The sequence below is a fragment of the Rhea pennata genome, chromosome 13, assembly GCF_028389875.1.
Source record: "Rhea pennata isolate bPtePen1 chromosome 13, bPtePen1.pri, whole genome shotgun sequence".
In the NCBI taxonomy this organism is placed as follows: Eukaryota; Metazoa; Chordata; class Aves; order Rheiformes; family Rheidae; genus Rhea; species Rhea pennata.
Genome location: NC_084675.1, coordinates 21,969,832 through 21,995,422, shown reverse-complemented (window position 1 = coordinate 21,995,422; position 25,591 = coordinate 21,969,832). Strand labels below are relative to the sequence as shown.

The following is a 25,591-nucleotide window of genomic DNA, read 5'->3' as shown; positions in this document are numbered from 1 at the left end:
AGCACATTTCTGGGGCTCTTAGCTCATGTCGTTAAGCCGCGACATTGCTGAAGTTGTTTCGCTGTGCAAATGGCGTTAAGAGACCACAGTGGTAACACCTAAATGTAGTAGGGTGAGCTGAAGATAAAGACAAGAGCTCAGAGGGCAAAAAAATGTTTGAATAAAAAGAGTGGAGTATTCCTTATATGAAGCCATATTTAAAATGGCTATGAGAAGCTTCCAAAACAGTCAGCTTAATTAGCCACAGCAATGAAAAAAAAGAAAAATTCCAAAATGAATTTAATCAGCAGAAAGATCTTTTAAATGAAAGACTTAAAGAATTTAAGACTACATGTAACTGTTGTAACTGAAAGCGATACATGACAAAAACCCTGAGACTGAGGCTATCGAACACTGCATACCGTTACTAACAAAGGCAGGATGCCAGAGGTAACTAAAAGCTGTATTTTTTTAACCTTGGTCAATATTGAAACTTTATTAAAAACTGATAATATAAATTTCCAAGTCTAACAGATCAATTTACTGTACCCTCAACAAAAACACTGGGGATGTAGCTGACAATATGCTCCAGATTAAAGACAATTATTAGATAGCATAAAATGTATGTAAATTCTTACCAGTTTCATGTTCTTCACTATCTCATGGTATGATGCAGAATCTAAAAGAATTGTCAAAAAAGAAGAATTCCTCACTCTGTTTGACATTCGTCCTGAAAAGTGAGCATTCTCTTTCTGGTAACTCACTATCTGCTAGCTAAAATTTTCAGGATCTTCCTTCCAAATACATGTTTCTTCATCCTTTCCTGAACAGACTTAAACATTGTCAATTGAGATAAAGCAGACACAGCTAGAAACGTAGCTCAGACAAAGAAAACAAATCCATAATATACTCAAACTTTTGGCATGATTATTCTTATTATTTTAATAGCTGTCTTCTTGACAGGTAGATACCAAAGGTAAGGTTATTTTCTAATCACACTCTGTCCAAAAGAGATTAAAACTAGAAATTCTTCCTCTTTAGTTAAATTTAATAAAAAAACTACCATCATCTCATTCTTTCTATATGCTATATGATTTTTACACAAATATCCAAATGATATTTTTTTTCAAAAATCTGAAAGTTTCATATTCTATAAACAGCAGTATGAGGTAAAATTATCACGCCAGTCAATGAAAAAATATTTTCCCCTCTCTATTAGTAAAATCTGAAAGAAATGCAAAATATAATAAAAAAGAAATCTGTTTTTCTTTAACACATCTGTTCTATATCAAGAACAACTTTTTTTTTTCTCTTCAGCCTAGCTATATCAGTAAAACCAGTGGTAGTAAATTAGTATTTTAATGTAAGCCCATACATATATCTTAGTAATATATGAAAATCCTACCTCCACCCATATATGTTTAAAAGATTTTATGCAATGTATTAATCAATAGTAAAATAGTAACATAAAGCACATTCAATAGGGTACTTTTGTAGCATCTTCTTTAATGCATTATGTTCTGTACAGTTTTTGGAGCATTCTTCAGAATAAAAAGAATGTATGTTATCAATGAAAAATGTTGCCCAGGGAATAAGTTACATAAGGGAACAGATGAATATTTGATAAACATTTCTGCAGGTATATTCTACTGTTGCTTACTGAAAAGACACGCAATCCTTTCTTTCCTTTGGCAAGAACGTGTTAAAGCTTTACAGAAAACCTTCTTGCTTTACTGCAAAAAGGATATTACCAAGTTTCTCCTTTCTTTATTTAGACAGGTAACAGTAGGATATTTTTCCAACCTAATTTATAGTTAACATGCAGATGTAATAAAACTTTTTTTTTCCCAGGTTCTGAAGCAAAAAGCAGGAAACAAACTGGCTGTTGAATACGCACACAACAACCTGTCTCAGAGTAACTGTACAAACCCAAGGGAAAGTAACTTCCTCCTCCTCAGAGTAATGGTGCAAGTGTTGTCAACACTATTGACCAGTCTGGTTGGACATCAGCTCTTGGACTCACAAGAAAGGAGCAACTCTAACCCTATTTCCTGAGCACACTGACAGATGTTGCGCTGGATGAGCTTCTCAGCAACACAGATGCTGCTCTCGGCCCTAGCGCATTCTAACAGCTGACAGAAAAGCCCACCCTTAATTAAGAGATTAACTTAGAAAGTCACTAAATGGCTTTTCATCATGTTGCTTGTTTAGACTTCAGAGCATAAACAGCCTTGCCAACAAGAGTCACCTAAAAGGCCTTCTACGTTGTAAACCACACTGGGAGCCCTCGAGCTGCAAACCCAGAGCACTTACTCTTCGCTGGAAAATCCTGACGCAAGAAGCCCCACTGACTGTGAAGTTACCACCATGGCAAATACATGCAAGGCAAAATACCAGTTTTCCTTACCCCACATCTGGCCTTCCAACAGCAGCAAAACAAACTCCTCCCCACAGCCAGATGATAATTTGCCTATAAAGAAAATGAGTTGCTTCTAAATCTGCTACATACCTTAACAAAGGACTTGGTCATTAGCGACCATAAACCACTGGCATAAAATTATATGTTCATTACCTAATAAAACCAGTTGTCTTGGCTCCTGATCTTTTAGCTTTTTGCTTCTGTAGCTACCACGGAAGATGCAGCTGATACAAATATTCTACCCACTGCTTTTTTCTCCTCCCAAAAATATTCAGTACATTTTTTCTCCGGACTCCTCATATGTGAGGTAAGAGCTGCAATGACCGAGCCCTTCCTCACTGCCATTAAAGTCAAGAGGACAAATGCGGATTTTCTATATTTTGCTCCTGCAGAACATCTTTGAACTCTGATATTGCAAGTTTTGGAATATGTGGAGAGGGTTCCTGCCTCTTCTAACTCTTGGGGGGCAGAGAGGAGGAGAAGAGAGAAAATGTAAATATTATCTAATATTTCATTATGTGTATTGCTGCATATTCTGAATCTTGGACTTGTACTAAAACAGCCACAAAACAAGCTGATGAGGGCTGCTATAGTCTTGAGGTAGACAAGGTCACTGAATTACTCACATTACAGAATCCAGCTTAGTATTTACAACTGCTATTAAGATCCAAGACTGACACAACCCCTTGGCACCAATGGCAGAGCACACCGAAAGCATAACTGCTATCTAAGTATCTGCCTTGGGGTGAACTTGTGTTTTCCTCTTAAAAAACACCTGAGGATACACTCCCCCATGCAATCTAAACATCCACCACTGAAGAGGCAGATAATAACAAACACATTATAACCAATTATGATCTTACTGGAATCATGTCTGTATGCAATACAAGGAACTGGACTGTGCAGGTGGAAGGAAAGGGGGATCTACCAGAGCATGCTTAGTGCCTTATCTCACTGAAGAGCATTTCCTTGTTCAATGCTGAGGCTGAAAATCTGAGAAGGAAGCTACCTGAGAGGTCCTGGGTTCCTCAGAGTCTTCTTGGGATGTCCTGGGCATCTGGGTTTGAAGTTAATCATCATAAATTTGTTCAAGAGAGATTTGCCACCCTACCCATCTTGTCTTTGCAAGCTTGACAGGTGAAATACCTGCAGACAGAGAGCCTTCCTGGGATACAAGACACTCTCACAAAGAGTACAGGTAGTCCCAGCCTTTATCTTTTGCCTGACCATTTCATGTTCAAGGCAATACTTTTAATCTACAGAACAACGTTCTGTAGGCCACTGTGGTTAGAAGGATTTTTTTTCTACATTAAAAAAAAAATCTTAGATGTTGTCAGCAACAACTGAGACAACTAATTTAATTGTCCTAATTGCTAAAAGCATCTAAGGACAGTAATGATTTTTAAAAAAGATCTGTGTAGGGTATATCTTCAAATAGGGGTGGAAAGAAGCAGATACTGCTCTTTAATCCCCAGCATTAGGCAGATGCGGTGATAAGGCTCATACCAAATACATCTCCCACGTTGAGAGTATGAGATATAGGAATGACCACAGTGGAACATACAGATGCATGGATGATCACGACATTGAGAACAACATGTTTTACCATGGAAACTAAAAACAAAACTGCTGTACATCAAGATAAGCCAAATGAAGTAGATATTTCAAGTTTCAAGTCTGGGCACAGAATAAAACGGACTAAGAATATTTTTTCAGAAACTAAAAGACTGTTATTTCTTTCTTAGCACCATCAACTACATTCTTTTCCATACAAACTAAGTACAAATTTTACAAGAAAAACATTCAGAAAATGGAAAATGTATTACTTAAAAAGAAATCTAGAACTATCTAGGGTAAGATACTACATCATAAATTGTGATAAAAGATATCATAAACTGTGAATAATTTATGCATGGGGGTTATGCTCATTTATAAAAAGCAACCCTTCTAGAACCCAGAGATTTTTTTAAGGATATTTTTCCATAAGCATACCTGATGCACCAGGCAAGCAACCAAGTCTGTCATGGACTAGACATTATTATGTGTCTAGTCAACAAACAGGGTCCTGGGATGGGAGCTGGAACATCCTTGGGTCATATGAACTTCCTAACCCCGATCTGGATGTCTAAGTTTTGCTAACTTTGTTTGGTCTATGGCACCGGATGCTTTCCTTGGCATTGACACAGGTGAGAGTTTTTGTAGTCAACAAGATCAGTCCTAAAGCATGAGTTTCATTTTTCAACTGTAAAATTCCGAACAATCATTTTGATGTTAAAGAGAAGAGCTGTGACTGAAGGCTTGGCAGGGTTATTAAATTCTAAATCATAAGAACCTAATAAAAAGACAAAAACAGTCTTATAAATACTTATAATTTATTCTTATTACATTTTATTTATTACTGCAGAAAGTATGAACCATGGAAAATTACACTAAAGTCATCAAGCTTAGCATATTATATGTGAAAGGCCATTTTTTACATTCTGGAAACAAATAAACAGAAAGGATTCTAAATAAATCCTTTGAAGCTCCTAGTCCAAGACAAACATGATTATTATGATTGTACAAGGTTCCTGCAGGGCATTTGTCGGGTACCCTAATTGTTTCACGTGGTGGAAATAACCCCTCTGTTGATGGGATAGCAGCTGTATTTAAAAGCTAGTGCACATCTGGTTATTTTATACATACTATAAATGACTTCTTGTTCTGGCATGCAATGACCACTGAAAGAACTGTGAAACAAAGTATTTTCACTGTAAAAATATTTTCACAATATTCATGCTGGAACTCTAAGTTATGCCATTGCTTTTTACAGTAAATATAATGGGTTTCACTGGCCCACACTGCTGTAGTATAATGGAGTTTGCGGCGTTTCCTCCTATGCCAGCAGCTATACAGATTTTTAGTTTCTCTGATCTACATTTTGCGCAGACTATAACTGACAAATGACATATTGGAACTAGAGTATCAGGATATTCTTTTTAATTATGATCTATTATTTGCAACATGAAACCCAATTTGAACACACACAAGAAAGTTATTTTATCACTTGGTCCTAAGGCTCACATACTGGACTTGCCTAAATTCACAGTGAAATTTGAATCATGGCAAAATTTTGCCCTTTGACACCTGCTTTCTGGTGGCTTATAACTATTTTACCCTCTTCTTTTTGAATAAGGAAGAGAGAGAAATTCAGATCATGATACTGCTTAATGAAATACCCTTTTGATCTTAGTCAAAACAAGAGACATCTGCATATTCTACAGCCTGGAGTTTTTTGCCTGCAGGCAGCAGTATCCTAAAAAAATTCAGCTGACTTTGCAGCTGGTGAAACAGAACGTGATTTTTTTTTTTTTTTTTTTTTTGGGGGGGGGGGGAGCTACCTATAAAGTTTTCACATTGAAGAAATATGGAAATTAAATGTTTAAGCAATTTTTAGCTTTAATTTTTTTTGGTTGGTTGGTTGGTTGGTTGGTTGGTTTTGGCTAAAACTGGTCAATTTGACCTCAATTCACAAATCAGTTCGATGCGCTCTGAAATACCATTTTTACAACTGCTCTATTATTTGCAGAATAAATTTCTCCCCGTTCAATCTGGACTCTTATTCAGATCCATCAAACACATTTTTCTGAAAATCTGGATTCCCCATCTCTAGGGCTGCCCAGTGCCAATTTACATCCCAGCACCATAAAGGGTAACGCACTGCTTACTCAATACAGTTCCCTCAAATTATAACATATAATCCAGACCTCTATCTAGCTTCCACATGCTTTTTCCGTCATCATAAAACCGATGCAGGTTTTCCAAGACTGAAGAAATATCCTTCCCAACCCCTCTCTCCTGCTTTCACATCTTTTTCACCAAGTATCAGGCCAGGATTAAACTATATAAATACATAGCTTGTGCTGTAAGCAAATGTCATTTTAAACACATAAATGTTCAGCAGATTGGCTCTTAGCATGCAGAAAAACAAACTGCTCTCTTTGGCAACTTTGCTAGAGATTTACAAGCCTAATTTAGGCCTCTATTTTTAAAGTCTTAAGGGCTAAAAAGATTTATTCAGCTCAAACCAATCTAAACTCATACATAATGTAAAGCTGTTTAAAACAATCTAACAAATCGCTGTGATGCTCCAAAAGTACTCCAAACAAACTCCATAAACTGCACACAGACAAAACATCTGAAGGGCTGGTGCAGTGGGCAGAAGATAACCTTCCTAAAGGATTTTTCAGCGGCACTGTTGTACGCACTGGGCTCCAGGCATGCGCCTGTAGGAAAAAGCATGCTGCAGTTTTATTTAATACTGCTTGACTTCTGGCTGCAAGGATAGAGTTTTGTAAAATATCAGGGTGTACCTGGCCAGCCAGGCTGAGCAGAGCCCTGAGGCGTGTAAAAGCATACAGTTCCCCCCCACATCACTTACAATGAAGAGCCAGAAACAAAGTCACAAGGAAACCCTGGTAAGGCAGAAAGCAACAAGCTTAGCCTTATGTTCTTACTTCCATTTATTTAACCTGAGTTATACCCTGCAAAATCCTGGACTGATTGCCTTTCTTTGTGAATCACCTTCACTCTGAACTTTATGGTCTTAGTCTTCTCATAACCTTGAAATTCAATAATGATAAAATTCCAGAAATATTACGGAGAGCACAAAGGCACTTAACTGAAGCGTATTGTTAAAGATACGACATTTAGAATCAGGCCTGTATTTTGCTGGACACATTCTCTAATATAATAAAAATAGCCTTTTCTTTCCCACATTTTACTATCTGTCTTTGTTTATTCAACCATTCAGCAAACCCAGCTGGATCACAGACATTGTCATCAAAGCAGCATTCTAGGTCAGCCAGAAGTGGATGCCAATTGTCTAAAAATAAATAAAGGCTTTGTCACTGGAGTGCAATTTTAAGGCCCTCGTAATGAATAATGGAATAGAATAGCCTTCCAAGGAAGTGGGATACACTGATTTCAAGTAGAAAGATTTCAGAGTTAATCTGAAATTCACAGTTACTGTAAACTCCAGATAACTTTATTTTATTTCAATAAAAGATGGTACATTAAAGAAACCATTAAAAAGTTCAGTATTGTTTTTAAACATTTTTAAGACTGCAAAATACTTTCTGTACATAGCCACTCCTGTAAACAGATAAAACTACCGTTTACCTGTCCTACAGACAAGGGAACTGAAGCAACGTGGTGAACCAGCTTCTTAAGGGTCACCAAGTGGCAGAACCGGGATCAGATTTCATACTTTCTAGCTCTTAGCCCTGATATAATGCAAAAATTATTTCGCCTAAGCCAAGAAAATAGAAGAGACAAGGTAAGAGTAGGTAGCTTTATCAGTACAGACTAACTGCTAAAAATCTTGAGGGAAAATAAACACGTAGAGCACCTCAGAAGTCAAAGATGTTACAATGACTGGAGTTTAGCCTTGTAAATGTATTGTTTTACTTCAAAGAAAATACTTCCTGCCTAACAATAAATTCCTTTACAGAAATTTTTGAAAGCTATTTCCTCAAAGTTTTCCAACCAAAGATATGGTGGAAATTCATTATAAATCCGTAAATCAAGCAGAATTTTTGCTCTATTTGTTTTGTCTTCATTAATTCCTATATAAAGCATTTTCTGACCTTTTCTAACAAGGTCAAGGTGTCTAAAAACAGACTGGATGCAGAGGAGATGCATCTAAGGCTTGCCTTTGCCGAACCCCATTATAACAGTAGTTTCTATACTGGGCAACTTGAGATGACAACCAAAATTACAGTAAACACAACAGCAAAAATAGCACTGGGAATGGTTGAAATAATAGCATGAATGACCATAATCACAATTATACTTCCATGGTACAGATCCATCTGGTACTGGATAATTTCAAGCTACTTTTTCGCTCGTGTGTGTTCACACCACTGGATAATCCTGTGGAGTTTGAAGTTTGTTGGTGCTGGACACCCGGAGAGACTGTTTTTAAAACTGCCGTTGAAAAGAAGTGACAACAACTTCTTGATAATTAACTATCAATTCACCGAAGTCAAGAGTGCCAAAGCAACTCAGAAATTTGGGGGTGGTGTCACAGAGGATCATCTAAACTGAATTATAGATTTTATCATTTCAAATTACTTAAAATTAAGGTTTTTGTCCCCGAATTCCCCAACTTGTTAGAATGAATTCCACCTGGCAAAATTAATGCAAACTTAAGAACATAATTATAATTCACAACATTAGAATATCAGAATAATTAAGCCAGATTCAAGATACCTTGTTGTTATCTCCTTTTGATACACAATGAAGTGGATAGGAAAGAAACTCCATCTCCAGCTATGCAAAGAATTCAGATTAATGCAAATCCTTTATTTGTGACAGCACTAACTGCACGTTGTACTATTTCTTTTCTTTCTTTCTTTCCTTTTTTTTTTTTTTAATGTTGTCTTTGTTTTTGATTGTTCTCGACTCTTTGCATGTTTTTGACTGGCTCAGCTTTTAGAGCAATAAAATACTACGCATTAGGAAACTCAGAAATGTAATAATAGCCTTAAATTTTTCATTAACTCTATTAGTGGCTGTGATCCTCTGTACCAAAAATGGTAGGTATTTTTTCAAAAGTTACACTTAGTAAATGGCAGGCACAGGATCTGAGAAGCAGGAGTTCTGGCTTTCCATTCAGCACTCCATAGACCATATGACATTAAGGAATGGCCTAGATCCCAAGAACCATGAATCTGAGTCCTAAAACAACAAAGATGCCAATACTTCTTTTTAGGGATAGAAGTCACTAAATTGATCTTCACTAAACTGGCTATGTTCTTCTCTTGTACAGAGAATCACTTTGAAATCAAGATAAGTCATCCAGAGAATGACATAGTAACTCAGTAAGGTTCAATGAACATAATCCACTGCTTCTTGTAAAACCAAGGAATTACTGAACACATTGCTATACTTCTGGCGTTCCCTCTGCAAGATATAAGCTCTCTTATGCTTTTGACATTTGATATTGCTGTTAAACATATTAGAAATGATGTTATGTCTCTTCTGAAGGAAATCCAAGCAATTTATAACCTTCCAGAAGTTGCAGAAATTGCTTAAAATCTAATACAAACTATTCTAGGTACAAATCATTCTCCTTTCTATTTAGTTAGAACTCTACTGTTCCTTAAGAAAAAATGTAGCAAAATACATCTTTGCAGCAGTCTAACTCTGCAAGTGTTAGTACTCTAAAACTCTCTCAGATTTCTCAAAGTACTCATGCTTTCATAATAAAAATAGTCTGGAAAAAAACATTTAAACAGGAAAAAAATTAAAGAAAAGGTTTTCCACGTTTTTCTCATCAGGTTGGGTTCTTCCATTAAAGTTATTCCAAGAAAGAAATGATTCACACTCCCCACGTTTAACTGCTGAGAAATTTATGGCATCCTCCATACTCACTCTGCCTTCTCTCCAATAAGCCTGCAAGCAATGGGAATTAAAAGCCACAGCAATGACAAGAACGTGAATCCAATGCTTCCCAGCCTCACTAGGAGAACATGTCGGGTACTTGTGACCACAGACTTGCCTTTGTTTACTCGGTTGTGAAATACTTCATATTCTGATCAGTTCTGTGTCTGAAAAAGGCTTAATGAGTAAAATCTGCTTAAGAGATAACATATTGAGAAAGACTTGTGAAAACAATTCCCTGTAAAACTTGATACATAAACCCTATCATAATGATATAAAAGATAAAGGCTATCTGAAATTACTTTAAGAACAATCTTATATTATTAACTGACACAAAACAAATGAGAAAACTTCTGTTGAAAGATCTAGCCCTTCGGAAGGCAGAAATGAAAGCAGCAAGGACTCAATGATCATCCTTTTTTTCTGGTGATGAGATACAGATGGGGAAAGGTGACAAGATAATAGAGGTTGTTCTGCACAGATGGAAGAGCTTATTTCTCCTAAATTAAAAGATCAACTCAAAGGGGACTTTAAGGACCTGGAACAATCTTGCCTTGTGTTGTGGTTTTGTGATTGCTCAGAGCTTGCTGGAGCTCAGCTTCGTCACGCCTCCCTTTCCAACTGGCTGTGTGCAAGCGAGGAGAGGAGCTCCACACCTTGCCCAGTCTTGGGTTGGGAAGTTCATCTTTTCAAGTCACAGGCCCCAATACTCCCCTTCCAAGTCAGAACCTAGGAACACATTCAAAGGCTTAGAGACCAACATTATCTTAACATATTTTCAGTCAAGCTTGTGATTAAAATATAAGAATTGTTCAATCTAGTGTGCAAAACACACTGTGCCGATGCTTGAACCTGCTGGCCTTCCATGAAACGTTGGTTTTCATATAGCAATACGGCTAGCTCACTTGTGCCTTTCTTTGACACTTTATCATCCTGTAGCTCCAGCCTCCTTGCAAGCTTTTCTGGCAAAACAACCTCCTTTCATTCTGGAAATTGTGTAATCATCTGCTACCACACACCGTGCCTACCAGGGCCAACTCATGCACAACCACAGAACAAGCCCATGAGGTCTCCCCAGTGCTTGTAACCCTTCCTTCCCATCTCAGACTTGCACAGGGCCATTTTCATAAGAAAACAAAACTTATTAATACATTAGTCTCATTACATCCTTCAGGCTCCAATGCTGGTATCACTTTCTATGCTGTACATGTGTTCTTGTTTTCATTCCATTGTGTTCTGTTGAACAAAGTGTCAAAAGATGACATTCAAGCTTCTTTGCTGCTATTCAGCAGTTTAAGAGTGCCTAGTACAAATTGCTTTGCAGTATTTTTAATGGATTTGAGCTAGCATAAGCAGTTTCTAGCGTTTTCTGAAGATTTGTTTTAATCCCTGAATAGCCATAGTATATTTTTAAAATACTTGTTTTTGAACAAAACAATGATAGCCCTAGTTTGCTACCTTTAAATAAAATCTCCTCTCTACCTACCGGGCTCTGCTACTGAATTCACACACTGACACTGGCGATGTGCTGCCTCAAGCCTTCTGCTGTAACAGCTTTAAGTATTTCCTGCAAGATCCCATCCTTTGTGGCAGCTCTGGCAATTACAGGGCACACTGTCTCTGAAGCCAGACAGGATTTGTCTGCATGTAGTTGTTTTTGATCAGGTTGACGTATACTAAATTTAACTCTGGTCTTTGTTCCACTGCTTTTGGCTAAAGCTCTAGAAAAAAGCCTGCAAAGAAAATCTCTAACAGCCTTGTATTCCTTTGGCCAATCACATATCTGCAGTCAAGAGTAATCTCTATATTCTAGCAGGATATCACCCATTTGCTCTATTTGGCAATACCAGTTAGTGGCTGATGGTCAGTTGGCCTCTCATAAAATCAAAGTCTGAAAACTTTTTACATAGTTGTATGAAGGCCAAAACCTCCTCCTGCTTTTTGATTCCACCAATGCATAAATTTTTTAGCAACTACTACATCCTGGTTATTGGCCTTTAGCTCTGATTACACAGAGGTGAAAGAAGTGTATAAACAAGTCAGAAAGCTGAGGTTAGTCATTCTGCACTGCCACAGTCCTGGAGCATCCTATTCGGTTTTTTTTAATTTTTTTTTTTTTTTTTGGGGGGGGGGGGGAGTGGGGGCAGGGGATTGGTGGATTTGCAGTTGAATCCATAACCCATCAGCATTCTTAGGTTGTTAATTCACACCAAATTTCTTGCATAGGAATTTATGAAATCTCTTTGTAGCCTATTTAGGAAGCTATAATGGTAAGAGCCACATTGCCATTGTGATCCATCTGCACAGTCTCTCGAGTTTCTCTGAGTGTGTCACTGACATTAGGGAATTTTATACCTTAAAAAGAAAAAAAAAAGCAAGAAATCTCAATGTAAACTTTCAACTCAGCTTTACTGCCCTTTCTGAAATCCCTGTCTGCAGACATCCAACTGCAGCTCCTCTCCTCCAGGACCTACCCACTCTAGATCTGTCCAATCCAACATGAGCTGCATGCTGAGAAACCACGGATGAGCAGAGCTCATCCTTCCTTCCATAAATTCCCCCTTCCTACCCTCACACCATTCTGCTCTTAGGCTCATCCCACCTCCAAACATTATCCTTTCCTGGTCTGCCTCAATGCTCCCAACACTGCAGTCAGCTGACCTGAGCAACCTGAACATCTCCTTAGCCTTAAGCCACACCATCATCCTCTCTTCTCTCCTGCACACAAGTTACACTGACCATGAGGAGGACAAACTGCAGCCCCAGCATATTCTTTCTCTCCTTTCCTCTCTACTGAGCATGTATCTAAAGACAGCAACAGTGCTGCTGAGACTCAAGAGAGTTTTTTCTAATATATGAATACAACAGACTGCTGCAACAACCACGCATCCAGTTGATGAATTGTTGTGGTGGGCCAAAATCCACCTCCGGGCTGTCCACCGGCCATCACTGCTCTGCGTTATCACAATCATGGTTTAATTTTCAGAGCATCTCAAGTGTTGAACTCAACTCAAATGATAATCTGAGAAACGTCTCTCTTCCAAAAAGATACTAAAACACAGATAAAATGTAATTCTGCTTTTTATGGGCTCTTCTTATGGTTTCCTGTCTTTGTGAGGAGGCAGAGCTGCTAGATTAAACACAAACAGAAATTTAACATATGTGGAATAACAGCTTAGATGGGCAATTTATTAGCATATTTCCACTTTCATTACTGCACCACACTGATGTCCATAGGTCTCTTCTGATCTACAAAAGTGCGTGCCCTGGTTTTCTCCTTATCCCTCTCATCTGACAGAAGACAATTCTTACTATGCCTAAACTCTGTTAATTTACACTCTGAACAGCTATATTTAAGCCCATTCCCTTCTTTCTGTATGACACATCACATCTTTTCCCTACTGATAATACCATCTCTGCTTTGTGTTGCCAACAATTTAATTAGCATATTTCTTCTCCTTGGACAACCAGTTAATGTAGAAATTAAATAAAATCTCATCCTAGGCCAATTCTTAAGGGCTTCACTAATAATTTTCCTCCAACCTCATGTTTATCTTTTCAACACAGTTTTGTAGTTTTTCCATTAGCAAGTGCATTACATATTTCATAACTCTCATAGTTATCCCCAGCTTTTCCCATTTAGCAATGAAACTTTAATTGTTTCACAGAAAGCCCATCTGGGTCTCTACATCTATTGCATTTACCCCAGAAAAAACTCCTCCCTCTGAAGAAAGACAGGTTGGAATCCTCTGCCACACCTATGCCTTTCTTACGCTTCCTTCAAAATTTCTTTTAAAGTCACTGTAAGAAAATAGAAGAGTTGCTGTACTGCAATGAAGTAAAGGTCCACATAGTCCACTACTCTGTCTCAGAGTGTGGAAAAAAACAGATAAAGAGCATGGGATCAGATCATTCACAGAGGTTACTCCCAAACACTTCCTCAGCAAATAACCATTTGCAACTCAGCAATTTCCTATATGATACCAGAGACATCACCTATACATTTACTAACCATTATTATACTACTTTTCCCGGAACTCACAGTTTCCTTTGAATCCACAGGCTTGCCAAAACTTTGCAGCATCCTGTGCCAAGAAGTTCTGCAACTTACCTGTAAACAGTGTTGAAAAACTCCTACTTCTTGCTCATTCTGAACCATCCATCTATGAGATTTATTTGTATTATGCAATCTGTTCTCTTATCCCATGACATGCTGTGAGCCACCGTTGGCTGAACCCTCCTTCACCTAGTTTTCCACCTCCTTTACAGCCCTCCCCATGCTCAGCACTGCTTATGAAACAACGTAAGTTTGCTCATTACTGTTCAAAGTTACAAGCAGTCCATTTGCTCCCACAGCTGAATCCCACCATTTTCCCCTTCAGTGACGTCAGTACTCCTTGAGAAGAACTTGATGCGAAATAAAGATACCTCTCTCACCACATCATTTGCTAACTCTGGTGAGGTAACATGCTGTATTTCTTACAGTCTCAGCTTTTCATGACTGCTTTGGCACACGCACATCTTTCTGCTGGACTCCAGTTCTACGATCCACAGGGTTTGTGGTTGCAGGTCTCTTCTCCTGTGGTATTTTGCATTCTTCATCATGTCCACAGAAGCAGAGCAGTATTCATAATCTTTAAAAAACAAAGAATGATCTTTTCCTGTATTTCATATCTTAGTGGAATGCAGTACTGCTCTGACTTCTTCAATCCAATTTCACAGTTGCTTTTCCCTCGGAGAGTTAAAAGAAAATTGTTAAGTATATCAAGCGTCTCAAAACCAGCTATTATTGTCCGACTGTCCCTTTTGCTGCACTCATTCCACACAAGGCCATTTCTTGTTTAAACTTTCTCCAGCTAGTTCCTGTACGCCCAGCAGATTTCAGAGCTGATACATGCTTTACCCCCTCCATTCTTCCACTCAGGATAGTTCTTCTATTTTCTTTCTTCGCCTGGTACCACATGGAATTCAGCAATTTTGAAAGAGGCTTTTGTGTGCATGCTTCCCCCCCCCCTTTTAAATTCTCTGCCCTGTTCCAGTTTGGCTGTGCATAATAACAACATGAGCTTCACAACTCTCCCCATACACTTTGCCTGAAAAACTCAGCTCCTAAAGGAACCATCCCTAATACCACACCTTGCTCGCCAGAAACATTTCTATTCTCTGGGGTGAAATCAAGCTCAGCCATTAACCCGATATTCTATACCTTCCTTCTGATGAATTCTGAATTATGTATTAGCGATTCCTGGTTTTAGATGATTTTTACACATGGCACAGTGAAACAAAGCTAAAGGATTTGTTACACAAGAATATGCTGTTGGCTGGTTAATTTGAGAGTGTGGTGTCCTGGCACAATTAAGTTTTTCAGCTCTCACTGAATATTCAATACAGGCCTGACTTCTGATGTGAAAAGGTATCGGTGAGGAAAACAGTCTCAAGCAATTTAACTAAAATAACACGAATACAGGAATAACAAAACATCAAACAGGAAATGAAAAAGAAAAAATTGACTATTTTCTGCTCTCACTTCCCATTCCCTCTCACACATCCTGATTTTTGCATGAAGTCATAATTTGGGATCACACTTCCAGTGTTATGGCAGAACCTTTGCATTCCTATATACACTGAGATAAAGGAGCTGAAAACCTGGCAGTGAGCAAGCAGCTGAAGTTTTACCTGGCAGCCATCAAGGAACCTAACAGACTGAGCTGCCTAAATCATGCTGAATTTGAAAAGGTCTGTAGAAGTCTTTGAAACCAGTTATACAAAGTGGCACAGGCATACCTCAAAGGCGCTAATGCAGTATATTCATGAAGGTTCAGCAAAAAGCACAACCAAGAAGGAATGTCAGGACAGCCAGGAGCCAGAAAAGCAGCCTTTGATGAGGCCATGAGAACAGACCAGGGAAAACCAAAGCAAAGCCAAAGCAAGAAGATTCTTAAGGAGCCAAACTTTGTCTGGAGCAACTAAAGCAAAAAGATGCCAGAGAGTTTCCTGAGGGAGAAACAATGCTCTGATTAGACATATGGAAGACTATTGTAAATAAAATGTGAGAGTGTAGAGAAGGATTACGTTATGACCTGAAAAGAAGAGCTCAAAAAAGGAATAGTAGAAAAATTTTTTTTTTTGTTTAAGCTAATTCATGGGATGCTGCTATATAATCCTCAGAATAAAAGGTCCATGCATGTTTTTCAAAGAAAAAACTCCAGAATCAAAGTAATTCTGAAGCTGCTCCAAGTTCACAGCTCAGGTGTAACACGTAACTCATTCTAATAACAGAGACGCCCGCACAACAACTGTTCAAGGCAAAGAGGCAGCTTGTGTCAAGTCCATGCCTTCAAATACAAATGTTCTTTGCCACCTATCAATACTGTGGCCTGTCCAAAACGTAAAAATAAGGCTTATACTCTTTTAAGGGAATGCATCTAATCAAAGTTCACTTAAAAAAAAAAAAAATGCATCTGAGTCCTCAGTTTCACCAGGGTTTCTGCTCGACTCTTCAACCATTTGCTCTGTTTTATTTTTGAGGCTATGATGGAATTACACTTAAAAGATGCTTTAAACCTCTTCCACAATATAAAGTGGAGAGTTTAGAAGAAGGAGATAACTATCAATGAAAAGTTTTAGTAAACAAAGTACTGTCGTGTTAAGCATCAAAACCGAACCGTCAATGCAAACTTTCCCCGACAATTTCTTTGCTATTGGCATGACATAGGTGCAGTTCATAGAACCAAACTCTGGGTCTACTATTTTTTTTCACCCATCACATATTTCCTATTTATTTTCCAAATGAGAAAAAAAATTTCCTTCATCAGTTATAAGGGTTGGTCTCAACTATGACACATTCGCACTTGGGATGATGGTTTTATAACAACATTTAGCAAACATGGTTTATGGAATGCAAAAATAATATCTCAGCCAGGGTCCTCCACGCAGCTGAGGAATGCAAACGTCTCTGGACTCTTCAGAATACCACTCTTTTGTTAACCTTGCCCTGTAGCACTTTCTTTTTTTTATTAGCTTGTAAAACTTAGCTCACTGAAACAAAATATTTTTATTCAACAGTAAATTTCCTTTATCTATACATAGTCTTTCTGAGAAAGCAGAGCAAGACAGGATTACCAAATCACTGCACTGTTCCTTTAATTCCTCGTAGCACCTATTGCTCAGAGAAAATAATTTTAAGTTTCTTTGCATTTTGTAACTACTGCGCTGGCCACAACACCATCATTCCCTAATAGTATTTCAATAATGGGTTTCACCAAGAGACATTTGAATAATATTTTCCTATTTTTTAAAGAATTTTTAAAATATTTTTTTTCTCAAAACAATTCTCCTCTTAGCTAGACTTAAATATTTGCATTATCTGTAATATTAACAAGTATGAAATAAACAGCCTATTTTTAAGGTAACTTCCTCTAAAAATGCATGACAAGTCCACCAAGGCCTGGCAGGCACTCACTGCTTCTGCCAGCCGCGCTGCAGCTCTGAGCACAGGCTAGAACTCATTGCCGCTTTTTTTTTATTATTATTCAACTTTCATAGCACTTGCAAAACAGCTACAGAAGCACAAGCTTGCAAAATCATGCATATGCACCTATTCTTTGATTTGAAATCAGTAAGGACCATATATGTTAGTAAAATTAAACACAGACAGTGCTTATAAACACAAGATCTTATTGCTTATACAGCCTGACACAAACTACCCCTTGCAGTAAGACGCTATCAGTAACAACGCAGATAGTGGCATACGAACCATAAAACTTAATGGACCATAAAAGTAAATATAGCATGGCCACATAAGAGGGGCAGCTGCTATTATTATTGTGCAAGTTTATGCTGTTTAAAAAGATAATTCTAAAGTAGATTAATTTTTTTAAAACCTAAAACAACTTTGACCTCTCTCTCCCAATAAAAAAGTTATTTTGACTTTTGGTTTGAATATCTCAAAAGGAAAATTTGTGTGTGTTTTTAAATCTCATTTTAACTCTGCTTCTTATATTGTAGCTTTGCTCACTAAAGGAAAACCAGAGAGAACTTTCCAGATCAGGAAACAGAGAAAGTCTAGAGATATTCAGGTTTTGATCTTTGTACTCCATTGGGTTGAAAGTAAGGAATTTTGTTTTATTCAAACATTTTGCACCAATTTTGGCCTTCATTTTAATTACCATAAAAATCTAAACAGATGACAAATCAATTTATCATTTTAATAAAAGGTTTTACTTGAAACTAGAAAATGCAGTTCTCCATAAATTCACCATTTGGAATACTAGGGCAGTTGTATAAATTCAGAAAAAAAAATCAAAATAAATACCGATTTCTGTACTGACATCAACATCCGACTTTAATAAAATACAAGGCAATTAACTGCAATGGCTGAAGTTTGTGACTTTTAATTACTGTTCTTAATCATCCATGTTTGCAAAGGCTCAGAATTAAGGGTGGGTGGACGTCATGTGCCACGACAGTATTTGGGTAGGGAAACCCACAGGGAAACCCATCAGTTGTGCCTTCCCAGTCTCAGAGAAACAGACTGGAAGAGGTATTATCCGTAGCCAGGGGACAATTTAAACAGCGTTGATTTTCCTTACGAACTATACTCTCCTCTTTTAACTTGCAGAGTAGTGCATAATTGTAAAAGTATGTTAGTTGTCTTTTCATTAAAGGAAATCCTGAACAGGAAAAAAAAATCATCTAGAAATTTCAAATATTTAAGGAGAGGAACAACGATGTAGATCAGAATATGTCTTTGAAAAAGTTTATGAGAAGTATGACTCCACTGTAATAATTTTACAGTCTATACACAAGTTGAAAGGAAAAGCTCATCTACTTAATATTTCAGGCAAGAGGAAAATTAAAAAACAAACGATAAAAACCTACAAAGCAGCCTGGCTTAGTGTGTTGAAATGGGACAGGAAACAAGATTTGAACTGCATTAAAAACACGATGTCCTTACTTCACTCTAGAATACGCTGGCTTCCCACTCAACACAGAAGTCATCAGCATTTACCAAAGCTAACAAAGCACTTACTTTAATAACGCTTCACTATAACGTGATTGCGCCTTGAAAGTGCTACAGGAAACAAGAGACTGATATTAATGCACTATTACTGCTACAGCTGGCAACAGCAGTAGCAGCAGTATGGTCCATTTGGTCAGCTGTTTTGCAGCATTCTGCAAATTCTTTTATTCCTCTGACTCTGTTAGCTTTGCTACACACTTTCAGAATAGCTCTCCAGAAAAACAAGTGATACCGAGTTACCGAACAGCGAGAGGGGAAACCTCCAATTTAATGGCTTTTAGCTGTGGCTTCTAGCAGTGTTACAAGCTATTAAATGTGCTGAATTACTATAAAAATACATGTTCACAGAAAAAGAGGCCCCAGCTCTGAATTCACATATTCTCACTTTATAAGAGTGACACTCCTTTTCCATTAACTGAGCTGCTCTTCATTTACACTATCCTGATTGAGATAAAAATTCTGTTCTTTTAAAGGTCAGTGACAAATTAAATAAAACTCCTCAAGTCTGACAGCGCTATTTCCAAATATATTCCACTATCCTGCCATAATAGTGAAAAATACACATGAAAGACTAAAGTCTAAGTGTCTTCACTAAAGCAACTCCAGAAAGTCACAGATACAGGTAGGCCAAGATTTGTATTCTTAAAAGCAAATGATCTAAATTAAAAATTTCCCATAGAAAAGAGCATTTCCCACGAAGACGTATGCAACTGGCCTACCTAATAAATGGTTTTACATATTCATACTTTCTAGAACAGAAGTGTCCCTTGAACAGTTTTACCTACTGATTTCTAATTCAATCATCCAAAATCCTGAATTTCCTTAAATACCGCTTATGAATTCCAAATAAGTTACATGGACTCAAATGAGGGACATCTTAGTCAGCAAAATTACCATGGAAAAGGGAATATATCTTCCTTGTGCTTTGGGCTTTTAAACGTATACTTAAGTGAACAGTTGGACAATACACAGTGAAGAGATTCTGCAGTGATTTTTCAAAGAGTTCAATGTTGAACTAAATGGAGAGTAAAACTCTTACTATCACTGGGAAACGGATTTGGCCAACAGTGATTATTTTTGAAAATTTCACCCCATTACACAAGTCTAAGTTATATTTTATTTCAGAGGAGCTTTTTTGTTGATCACACTCTTCTTCACCTTTCAGACAGCTAGTGTCTTCTTGATAGATCATCATCGACAATTAAAAAAAAAAAAAGGTACCAAAAGGTAAAATTATTTGGCATTTTACCATGCACCTTTGAAGGTTAGCCTCCTGTTTCCAGGTGCTGCAGAGACGCACAGACAGAACAGTCACTCTTCCGGGAGGCTCACAACACGGCGCTGCCCTGCAGCGTTGCTATGTGTGGGCATGAGACTTGCACAGACTGCTCATGGACAAAAAACTCATTGTCACTACCAACTTTCGGCGTACTTCTGTAGGCAACCCTGGGACTGGTCAGTCCTGCTCTGCTTTATCACACTGAGCCATGTGCTCTCCCATTTTCTTTCCCGCTATGCTCTACTTGCTGCTTCTCAGATGTGCAGCGCATACATACCGTATTTTGCATTGAGCCACACAATCGTGTCAAAAGTGACATATATGAGTGCGTCATCTCCACAGCCACAAGGAGGAGGAGATTCAACAGAAGAAAACAAGCAATTTAGAACTTTAAAATAATTTTTAAACAGAGCTTTGAATCGGAGAGTTATATAACCTATATGCGAAGCTTCCGCTGAGTCTAAAAGCCTACGATGCATGCATGTGCACTCTTCTAAAGACTTACAAGTCAGGTTTATGATCTGACAAGGTCTTTTTTGTACAATCACCACCTAAAAACAAATCTAATTTGAAGCCAGATGTAATCTCAAAGTGAACAACAACACAGCAAGTGGCAAGTCACAGTGCCGTTGTGAAAGGCACCTCCCAAGCGTTCCGCAGAGCACGGCCTCAGGCTTTCTAGCAGCATTCTGCTCTCCACGTGGGCACACCTTTGCTCACACTCAGAGCAGAGAAAGATGTCCTGTCCTTGAAGCGCACATTGCTTTCTCACCGGTGCACACTTGAAAGGCAGTAATGCATGCCTTTTTGCTAACGGAAACACACACACACAATCTCTGTAATTCGAAAAATACTGATCCATATTTTTTCATTGCTAGTTTCATAAAACTAGTTCTGTTTACTTCCTGGCACCACTGACAGCTGCCTATGCTTGCATTTTCCTGTATTATACAGCCCTCAACATCTTTACCAAAGAAGCCCATGAATCACCTTATTTTTGGAATCAACACTGCGCTACCAACTCAGAAGCAAAACACTGAGTCTTGGAAATCATTACACAAGCTAAGACACATGAGCTGGCTTTGAAGACAGTAGATCTTTTGTGTTGCTGCTTTGGGGTGGAGGTTTCCCATTTTCAGTGTCATTATCAGTCACTTATAACAAAATAACTAACAAGAAAATCATACTGACATGATAAATAACAATTCTCACACATTCTTCCAGGTGAACTCCATAGTACTTGCTCTATTTAACATAAATACTCAGTAACATCCCAGAAGTATGGAATGATATGGTGAAGGAATAAAAACAGTTGTAAAAATTGAAGCAATTTATAAGACAGGTTCATTCATATCTCAGTTCTGTTTGGAACTGAGCATTTCTATCAAGAAAAAAAATTATCTGTATATAAAACAATACTGCTTTCTGCTTCCAGACAGGTCAGGAACTGATAGCTGTAGATAAATAACTGATGGATCTAGTATATAACAATTGTTCTCAGTAGACTGAATCAAATAAAATGAAGCAAATACCTCCAAATTTTATTCACAATAGAGAGACGTATGTTGAATACACTGAATATATTTCAGATAATTAAAACAGCATCTGAGATCAGAACTGAAAACTGTGCTGCTGATGTGGGATTTCAGTGTCTAAAGTAAAGAGCAAATGGGTCCTTTTGCAGTCTGTTAATGTCCGTAATTGTTGGAAGCAACGATTATTTCGAAAATCCCACTGTAGAACTACATAGCATCCTATGTGGTGTCTTCCAAATCAGCATACCAATCACAAAATGGTATTCTTTGATCATCTTTTTTCAATTTATTAAATATTCCCTCAGCTAGTTTGAAATATTTTAAGAAACTAGACTGAAAATATAATGGAACCATGGAAAGGATTAAATAGACATTCAAAGTCAATTAACTGCTCAAATCTTACTATGTTTAACATTTGCTTGTCAAAGCACTGAAAACTCTATGCAAATCACACAGGTTTTCTCCTAAGACACGATCATTCTTTATTCCCAAACTAGCCACTCTGGCTTAATTTTAAAAGGGACAGCTGTTGCAACCAACATAGACTCTACAAAAGCCAACCATTTTATAGGAGAGGAGGCAAAAAGGAGTGTTTCACATTTCATGTATTTAAGTTTGCCACAGAATTTTTCAGAAGTCATCATCCTGAGATACCGCCAGATCCCATAGATCGTTTAACCTGGTCGGACAATTCGGAAATTGGGAAACAGATTCAAGTCCTCAGGATTTACTGTTGTGCTTAACATAGTGGAAAAATCAATTCTGTTAATTGTCTGAACTCTACACATGCCATTTAGTAATTTGGCAATACGTGCACATGCATTTTGTTTTCATCAGGATGAAACTAGATCTCTCCACGTCAAACTGCTAAGCAAGCATCAGCAAGGAAGTAGCTGGTACCTAGCCAAGAATATTAGCACTATAATATATCCAGTGTCACCTCATCAAGGGCATTGACAACCCAGTTGTACTAGCTATCCCCAAAACCCTTCTCAGATTAGATGCTGGAAGGTAGGAGAGTGATTTCTGAACAAACATGCAGTACTAAAGGCATCCCTAATATTTAAACTGACTGAGGATGGAACTACTAGAACATACAAAGTAGAACAGTGATGGGATATAGGCAGATCTGCAGCTAAAGACAGAGCTCATATCACATGATGAGAAAATCATAAATGAAGAGCACTAAAAAAATAAACAAAACAAAAAAGAAATGATTTCTCTAGATTAACACAGCAAGATAGCTTTGTGATGACTGCTATTCTACAACCAGAGATTATTATTACCAAAATCTCTAATAAGAGACAGCTTAGACCTATGCCTTCTATGAAGGTGGAGAAAATTATTTTTCCTTATATTTAAAAGATTATCGCTTCATATCTCATCTTTTCTTATTACGTTTACAGCAATATTAAAACAAGATTTTGGTGAATAAAGAACATAATATACTCCAAAATAGAGAACATATTCTTTGGAGCATTGTAAAGGCTCCCGTCTGCTTGAATGGAATTTTAATGGAACAACTCACCCTCACAGGAGCACAAAAAAGAAAAACCTTCTCCAAAACCCTCATTAAACAGTCTTGCTTTATAACCACCATAGACCACTCTATGGAGTGTCTGTAAGTTATTAACAAATCACCTTCATTAATTCTTTTCACAATATTTTTACAAATGGAAATAAATAATTTGGGGAAAAAATTATACATATCAGTATTAAAATACTGTCTGATTTCAACATACCTCTGTACACTTTACTACTTTTGATCTGCAAGCCAAAGAAAAACAATCGAGTCGGCGATGTGAGAAAGGTAACAGTGCAAGATTGTGCAAGTCACTGAGATAGACATTGTATTGGGAACTGAGACTTCTAAATGGAGGACAAAAATAGTTGTGTGACATAATGTCTAAGTCTTGAGAAGTGCTAGAGAGAAACTCAATGTTTAAAACACAGACATTATATTATGTGCATACAGCCAACAATCTACTGGAATCTACTCTTTGCTCCCAAAACAAATCTTTACCTGCGTCACTGAAACGAAGCATGAAAGCAGGGCCAAATTGGAATCTTCTATTATTAATGTGAAGCTATTTCCTCTGTGCTGCACCTTGCCAAAAGCTGAAGTGTCCAAAATATGCCATAAATACGCTAAGAGATTTTGCCACTGAAGACTCTGTTTATCTTGCCTTCAACAGAGATTTTTTTTCAGCATATAAAGGTAGGTTAGGTTCCAAATTAGAAAAGACAAAAAAAAATAGGAAGATGAGATTAGGTGGCAGCTTATGTATGGTCATTAATGATAATCAAAACATGGAGGAAAAATTCTCAAACAGGTTGACTTGAAAGGCAACTGTAAACAATCTTTCTTGCATGTTAGTCTCCTAGGTACCATACTAACTTCCTACATGAGGGAAAGTATTAGCACAATAAAATTAAAGTCATAACAACTTGAACTGCCCTCAAGATAAAATCAAGACTTCACATAAAATGCAGAGCAAATGAGAGCTAATTACAGTCACTAAATGGTTGATGAATACAGAAGAAATTTGAGAATTTTTTAGAAAGAACCACGGACTGAAGACACTTGTCCTGTTATACAAATTGAGTCATATTTAACTTTACAACCAGATTCCTACCACTAGCAATATATTTTGCTTTCTTTGGAATTGTAAGGTCAGCCTCTTACATGCTGATAAGATAAACTCCATTTACAGTTATTGCAAGACTTTCTGTTGCAGCTTTCCTAAATTACATTTGTAGATTAAAGTGGAAGGAAAGGGTTAGATTTTAAATGAGAAATAGCATAGCGATTTGAAATGTTTACATCTATTCTACATACACACCCGAACTAAAGAAGCTCAAGACTGCATAACAGCAGGCAGTGTTCTGCAGAAGGGATTCATCAGCCTACAGAACTAGGCCCATATTCCTTAAATCCTTAAGCTGGAATTAGTGTCCACATTTAGACCTTCTTGTACATAGCTCAAATAGCAAAACAATGCCTTTTATCTCACACATCAGAACTATGCACCTGAGGTACACTAGTGTGTTCCAGTGCAGAGAGACAGCCATGGCTTTTGTGCCCATGATTTTCTAAGTTCACATTTTAAAGAAACCAAGTTAATTCAGCATTCAGGATGAGCACCCCCCCCACTGAAAGCCTGTTCTAAATAATGGGAGGTATCATAAATCAAGTAAGTTCTTCTAAGCCATTCCTCCTCTCAGTACCTTGGCATATGAAATCAGCTTTAGACAGCTAGTTAAAGATTGAAAAAGCTGGGAAATGGTGCCATTCATGCAAAACAAAAATATCCTCAAAAGCATAGCTGTGTACTTCCTGAATACTCCAGACTATGGACTCATATTGACTAGTCCGCTCTTCCAATGATTTCATGGAAGCTAGAATAACGTGGGAAAAGAGGTAAAGACTCCAGAAGTCCTTGTTAAGTGCTCTGGCAACAGCGTAACATTTGTCCCTTCTGAGAGATGAAATAAGGTTCAATTTCAAGAGGACTAACCTACTTCACAGAGTGCCAACATCCACCTGCTGCATCTTGGAAAGAAAGTTTAGCAAAGAACACGTCTTCAAGTGGAAAATGGAACATCTGCCATCAGTACTTCAGAGATTTACTAAATTTGAGAATGGGTCATGCTACTGGAAAAAATTTATTCCTCTTGACCTAATCAGCAATATTGTTCTTGATATATCAAGTGAACAGGGACATAACTGGTTTTCTTTGTCAAATAATGCAGTATCTTCTGGCACAAAAAGTACAGAAACTCTATACAGCCAGTCTGCTAATGACACCTATGATCCAACCAAGTCTACAGAGGTAATACTGGTACTTTTTTTTTTTTTTTTTTTTTTTTAAGTGCTTTCATAGCAGCATGCACAAGGACAACACAATGGAAAGATAAATAAATTAAACCTC

General features: G+C 37.6%; 1 protein-coding gene across 4 annotated transcripts in view; it reads right to left on the bottom strand.

Annotated features, from left to right (window-relative positions):
- The window catches only part of BANP (BTG3 associated nuclear protein), a 166,129-nt gene that overhangs the window by 40,405 nt on the left and 100,133 nt on the right, over positions 1-25,591 (bottom strand). Inside the window, exon 12 of one of the 4 annotated variants that reach the window (XM_062586227.1) lies at positions 10,413-10,552. The exons of the other annotated variants lie outside the window; for them this stretch is intronic. Within the exon in view, the coding sequence (XP_062442211.1) occupies positions 10,505-10,552 (48 nt within the window). The 3' untranslated portion in view covers positions 10,413-10,504. Of the gene's footprint in view, positions 1-10,412; positions 10,553-25,591 lie in introns of those variants that run through there. 4 annotated transcript variants of the gene reach the window in all.